The sequence below is a fragment of the Eptatretus burgeri genome, chromosome 1, assembly GCF_056783735.1.
Source record: "Eptatretus burgeri isolate ZD-2024b chromosome 1, Ebu_testis_v1, whole genome shotgun sequence".
Taxonomy (NCBI): Eukaryota; Metazoa; Chordata; class Myxini; order Myxiniformes; family Myxinidae; genus Eptatretus; species Eptatretus burgeri.
The window spans coordinates 55,538,196-55,544,722 of NC_140961.1; the positions used below are offsets into that span (position 1 = coordinate 55,538,196).

Consider the following 6,527-nt stretch of genomic DNA (forward strand, 5'->3'; position numbering starts at 1 on the left):
AGCAATGTAACACTCCACAATCTGCTCGCGTACCCACTGGCGAACATATCTTTCCCGCTGGCATCCGGTGATGTTTCGATCGCTAAGACGGACAAAGCCAAACTTCGCAACCATATACTGAAACTGTGGCCCCATTGCCGTGTGGACGCTCGGCCTATCCAAGGTGCAATAATTGTGGATGGAATGGCCATTATTCAGGCGATAAAGGCTGGTTCACTGCATAACACTTTCGGCAAACTGGAGGAGATGGTGCTGAACATCGTAGTGGCCAAAGCACGACATAACCAATCTTCGAGACTGGACGTGGTGTTTGATACTTACCCAAGTATCAGCATCAAGTGCCTGGAGCATGCCAGACGAGCGGGCAGAGTGGGCGATCTTCAGGTGCGAACCATCTACGGACGTGATCAACACCTTCCAAAACAGTGGGCCTATTATCTCCTGAGCGGAGTCAACAAGGAGGCGTTGATAGAGTTCATCGTCGAATCGTGGAAGAGAAACATCTCTCCATCAAAACTGGGCGACATGCTGTTGTACGTCAGTCATGCCGGCAAATGTGAGAAAATCAATGGTGTCATGACTGTGTCGTCAGTACCTGAACTTGAATGTGACCATAACGAAGCTGACACGAAGCTCCTGCTACATTCTGCTCACGCAGGACAGAATGAAGAGTCGGTGCGCATAGAGAGTTTCGACACCGATGTGTTTGTGTTGGCATTGGCTCACTCGAAGTCGATTCGGACACGAAATTTCCATCTGGTCACAGGAAGTCCCAAGGACATTATTGTCGTTGACATTAGGAAGCTGAGTAATGCCTTGGAAAGTTCTGTCTGCGATGCGTTGATAGGTTTGCACAATTTCACGGGAAGTGATACCACCAGTGCATTCCACGGTAAGGGCAAAACAAGGCCATTTGACTTGATGATGAAGGGTCCCCATGTCATCACCTGTTTCGGGAGCATTGGTTGAGAAGTCACGCGAGATCAGAATATCATTCACGATTTGGAACAATTCGTCTGCGCCATGTACAATCAGCCAACCATGAAGAGTGTGGATGAGGCTCGCATCAAGCAATTCTGCAGCCAGTCGCTGGGAGAACAGAAGTTGCCACCTACAAGCGACGCTCTGATGCTGCATTGCAAAAGAGTGAACTATCAGTCGGCGATCCACCACCGCGTGACTGAGAGGTTTATAGAAGCCCCTTCTCCTACATTTCACGGATGGATGGAACGCAACGGAGCACTGATTGTTCACTGGCTGAACAAACCACCAGCGCCGAAGGAACTGTTAGAGGCGACGAAATGTAATTGCAAGAAGATGAAATGCGACACCAACCAGTGTTCTTGCCGGTCAAAAGGACTGTCCTGCGCAGAGTGCTGTGGGTGTCAAAACTGCACCAACGATGAACAGACCCGTCCAGAAATGGAACTTATGGATGATGAAAGCAGAACTGACGATGATTCCGACGACGAACTGTGAATGCTGGTGTCACACTGCTTTTGCTGTGGTGATCTACTACACAGTAGTATTCAGGTTGGTTAGCATGTAATAGTGGATTTGAGTTTTGTAATAGCAGCAGTCAAGAGCCAAGTTCAGCAACCACTTCAGAGCAAGAAATACTGTAGTTCTAAGACAGTAATCCTCTTGTGGCGATTCTACTTTTCATCAGGCTGAGTCGCGCAGTGTCTTTGTCTTTGATTTAATCCGTAATAGCCAATGTAACTGTCTTTAATAGGCGCTGTAACCGCCTTTAATAGTCAATGTAACTACCTTTAATAGCCAGTGTGGCTGCATTTTAAGCAAAAAGTTGCCTTGGTCCAACTCGAAGGCCTGTCTGGTCAGTCCAGACGTTTTTGGCCGGTAAAAATAGGTAACTGCTTCGGTTTACGACCTTTAATTATAAACATCTTTAGTAACAGTGAATAGGGCTCTGTATAAACATATTGTATGACCTCACATTTTAGGACCTCACAAGAGTTTTCTTTGACGTACATATCAGTCTCTCCTTGATTCTTCATTTCTGTGTCAAAATCGTGCTTTAATGTTCGGTGTATCTTTAATTGCCAAAAATGACCAATTGTGTCACATCCTCGACGTGGAAACAAGTGGATTTGGACTCAGCGTCTAAAATTCTTCAAGTATGCCAGATTTCATCCAGATTGGTGATCTGCACAACGAAAATCATTTTCTGAAGGTAATAGCGAGTACTTCCACATGGTCTATAACTATTCCCAGCAGATGCTCTTCAGCTTAATGTCCATCCAAGGGTTAACACGCTTTGGATGCAACACCCTGCCTGTGAATCACCAGTCTGACAGTTAATGGTCAGACTGGGGATCGAATGCAGATGGGACAGCTTAAAGGTAAATGTGCTTACCTGTGCCCCAACCTGTCGGGACAGGAGACTGACCCACCACTGGGAAAAATGTGTGTCAGCCAAAAGCTACACATATCAGGACATCTACACCAAGTTTAATGACTGCAGGACAATTCCTTCTTGTTGGGAGAAGTGTTTTGAGCACTTTTTTTTGAATGATGCGGCGAAGGGTGGTAAGGAAACTCAATCATGTGTGCTTTACAGTGAGCTTTGCACCTTGATATGGATAAATTAGAAGACAGAACAGAACAGGGGTGTTATCCTTCAAAAATATAAGGTGCACAAATAAGAGAAATTGACCAAACACTTTTTATAGAGATATAAAACAAGAGGTGTGACCAAGCATTGCAGCTGGCCAGCTGATGGCTTGAGAAGAGCAGACACTTATGAACTTCGAAATACAAGGCCATATATAAGTCAAGCATATGCATGCATGCACCCCCAGCCTGGTGTTGGCATAGTGGTTAGGGTAGCGGCTTGGGATCCAAAAGGTCCTGAGTTCAAGCCCTGTTGGCCGCTTGAATTAATACACACCACGAGGTTCACTCAGCCTGTCATCCTTCCGAGTTCGGCGAAGTGAGTACCAGTGTACTGGGACCGGTGTATGCCCTGGTTAGAATAGGTGTACCATATCCCTGTGTCGTAAGAGGTGATCAGGGTTGCGTCAGGAAGGGTATCCGGCGTAAAACCTGTGCCAAATCATTATGCGGATCATAACGGATGATCCGCTGTGGCGACCCCCAACGGGAGCAGCCGAAAGAAGAAGAAGATATAAGTCAAGCATATGAAAGAGATGACAAGTTCAACATTGTGCGTAGTTGGACAGTAGCAACCTAATGGTCAATGCTACAATTACAGAACCATGCTAGGTAGTCCAAACATGGATTTCAGATAAAGTTTAAACCACAAATTCATCTCACATGTTTTCGAGGAGACACCAGTTAAAGTTTACTATTCATTAAAATGGTGCCAGGAGAGTTTAAAATTGAGTTCAGGGTCAAGAAGCACTGCAAAACACTACGTGGATAGTTGTTGAAGATGTTTAAAATCACAACAAACCATGGAAGCTTCCACACATACTTCTTGTGTTCTTTTGTCAGCTGTGGCACTCAGGTATGGAGGAGTATAATACAGCAATGCTTGTGTTGCAGAAAATATGCAAAGCCTGTTTGTTGGTGTAGATCCCCATATAAGTGTACAGTTCAGGTTGTACGTGCCTCCACATCTTTTGTGGTGCTTTTCAGAAGGTTTTATTTGTTGCATTTTTCTCCTGTTTACTCGTATATAACCCCTTCCTATTTCTCCTCTATTGTTATGTTTTGGTCTGTATTTTTCTTTTTTTGTGGAATTTTGTTTTATACTCACTGGTAATTGCATCGAGATTTGTTCTATGCATGGAAGAATGCTCAGTATTGTTATAATGAGCTCCTATTTCTCACAAGCAGGTGAAAATTTGACACGACAAGAAGATTTCAAGGTCCACAGAATCAGAAATACATGTTTTCTTTAAAGGTGACAATATTGATTTTTAAGTAATAAACAAAGAACTGAACACGGGTTTTAATTGTTAGAATATTTTGAGGTGTTAACATTCAAAAACCCAACCTGGTGGGTATTGCCACAAAAAAATTCAGAAACCTGTCATGGTCATTGTGTTATCTGTGTGACATCATCACCAGTATGATTGTCTAAGCACGTGAAGGGTAATGGCCGCACAAATCGCTTCAGACTCATCAGAAAGTCAATTTGAAGAATAATTTTCTGATCCAGAATTCCCGGATTACGACGATAGTCATATTCATGATGTAGAAGGTGATGTTAGACCGTACATTTATGAACCAGAAGTCATGAAATACCTGGAGTTTACAACAAATGGGACGACGTCAAAGAAAGACTTGGCAATAGCAACTGGTAAAGTAGTAAATCATAAAGCTATAACGTGGTAAATGTGGACTTTATTGGAATTTTTATGTAACATTTCTTTGTAATAATTGTAGTAATTTCATCTTGAGTATGGTAGCTTGGCTGCTGGGTAGCTATCATTTTGTTGGTGCGTGACTATGCCGCTGATACTGTGCCCCTACACCAGTACACTGGTACTCATTTCGCCAAACTCAGAAAGATGACTGGCTGAGTCAACCCCACCTGGTGTTAATTCAGCAGCCAACAGGGCTCAAACTCAGGACCCTAATTTCCCAAGCCAGCCGCCTGAACCACTAATCCAACACTACTATTACTACAACACCATTGTAGTAATAAGAACAGCACTCAGTGGGGCACATACCTCCTGAGGCTGAACAGATAAAGGTTGTATCCCATAAATAAGCCAGATCTACATCCGGACCTCAAAAATCTAATCGGCTTGTTCTTGTCACCGAACCAACTCATAAACATAGTTTTGTCATAATCTGCCCGCAACGTTTTAAGATATCGTGCTATTTATCGTTTTTGGACCCATCTCTCAATGGTGAAGAATCACTTTGAGAATAAATAAAAAATCCTCGTGTCTGGATGTACAGTGCAATGCTAGATGTATAGTTGCACATTACCATACTGGATGGGACTAACCTCACAATATATGTGTTAATTGACACGAATTGAACATAACTGTACAACTGCCGGGGCAACAGGACTGTATTTACATGCATAAATATATGTTGATGCCGATAACAAATAGGAATACAAACAATGTACATTTATGTAATTCAATTAACACTTCTGAAACGTTATGAATATAATTCATACAATCAACATGAAAATATCAAAATCAGTAATGGAAGCCAGGGGCAGATCCAGATCCCTAATTTTGGGGATGGGGCATAGAATCCGGTACCCCCGTGGGTGGATAGGTGCAGAAGCTTTTACTGTAGCTAGTCTACATTTAGTGGTGAAATAATTGCCATTCTCTTATTTATTTTCCTTTTTTGGATGGCCCAGTCCTTAGTAACCAGTCTTCATTCGAACCTTGGTATTTATCAGTTTCCTTTTCCTTTGTACAATTCTCTTCATTCAACTTCTGAATGTTTGTATTAATATATTTATATTCAACGTTATTTATTTACAGGTGTTCTTGGTCTGGAGGCTGGTTAAAAAAAACAACAATAATGCTACTTACCCTCAGGTTCTCGCATTTTGAGGCCATTCAAAAATTACGAAACACATTTTTGGCTCAAATCTGACACACCCCACCCCCGTAACACTCCGTAACGCTTCAACAGACACCTCCTAAAATATTACACAATGCTCGATGAAGACAGCCCTCCCATAATTCATACCTTAACCACGGGTTTCTATTTATTCTGTTGTTTTTTTTTTCAGTTGCGGCGAACTATATTTGAAAAAATAAAGGTGGTGCAATGTACGGTCAATAAGACCACGCAGCAGTCGGAATCCCTGTAATAAATGTCATTGAACTCATCGCTCGGAGTGATGATATCGTTTCTAAATATGTTCAATTGTTTTGATTTGCAAATGAGATGAAGTGTCTGTTGAAATAGCAATGATGGAATTTAAACAAAGCGATTTGCTTTTATCATTCATGTATTGAATGTGTGTATCATTAAATACTTGCATCTTTAAATAAAGGGTGCATGGAACAAAGTTGTCATCGATTGATTAATTAGCACAATGTAACGGCAGTGGAAACACAACCCTCCCTCCTGTAACACTCCATAACGTTTGAACATAGACCCCAAATGGGCCCTTTTCTGCAGCGGTTCTGCCCATTTTCTTATTTTCCGTTCCATCAGAATTGTCTCTAACTGGTGAGGCACCCATACTATGCGTGGGAGGGAACCCAAATGCAAATAGACAATGTGGAAACGGTGAATGCCAAACCATGTACAAATAAATTCCACATTCATGCTGCACCCTCAGTCGAACGTCAGGCATGGACAGCCAGTTAGTGAATGACTTGGGCAAACTTTCTGCAGCTGACCCCAACAGAATGGCACGGGTGGTGGATAATATTTCAGTGATGTCACAATGGCGAAACTCTGCACGCCGAATCCGCAAATGTAACAGGTGGAAACTCTCACACAATTTCCTGATTCTCCTTTAAACTCAATTGGTTCACGAAAAAATATTTTCACGAAAAAAATAAGTGACCACTATACTCGTTATTGTTGTGTGTCTGTCTGTCTGTCTGTCT

At 42.4% G+C, this 6,527-nt stretch overlaps 1 protein-coding gene across 3 annotated transcripts in view; it reads left to right on the forward strand.

Annotated features, from left to right (window-relative positions):
* LOC147034527 (uncharacterized) overlaps window positions 1–5,956 on the forward strand; it is a 111,865-nt gene extending 105,909 nt beyond the window's left edge. For 2 of the 3 annotated variants that reach the window (XR_015059165.1, XR_015059163.1), the window contains 2 exons: window positions 3,823–3,889; window positions 5,696–5,956. Coding sequence is in view for 1 of the 3 variants with exons in the window: in XM_085884879.1 (XP_085741005.1) it covers window positions 3,823–3,826 (4 nt within the window). In the remaining 2 variants the exon portion in view is untranslated. Of the gene's footprint in view, window positions 1–3,822 lie in introns of all 3 variants that reach the window. The other variant, XM_085884879.1, reaches the window with a different exon arrangement.
* Window positions 5,957–6,527: the final 571 nt, after the last annotated feature.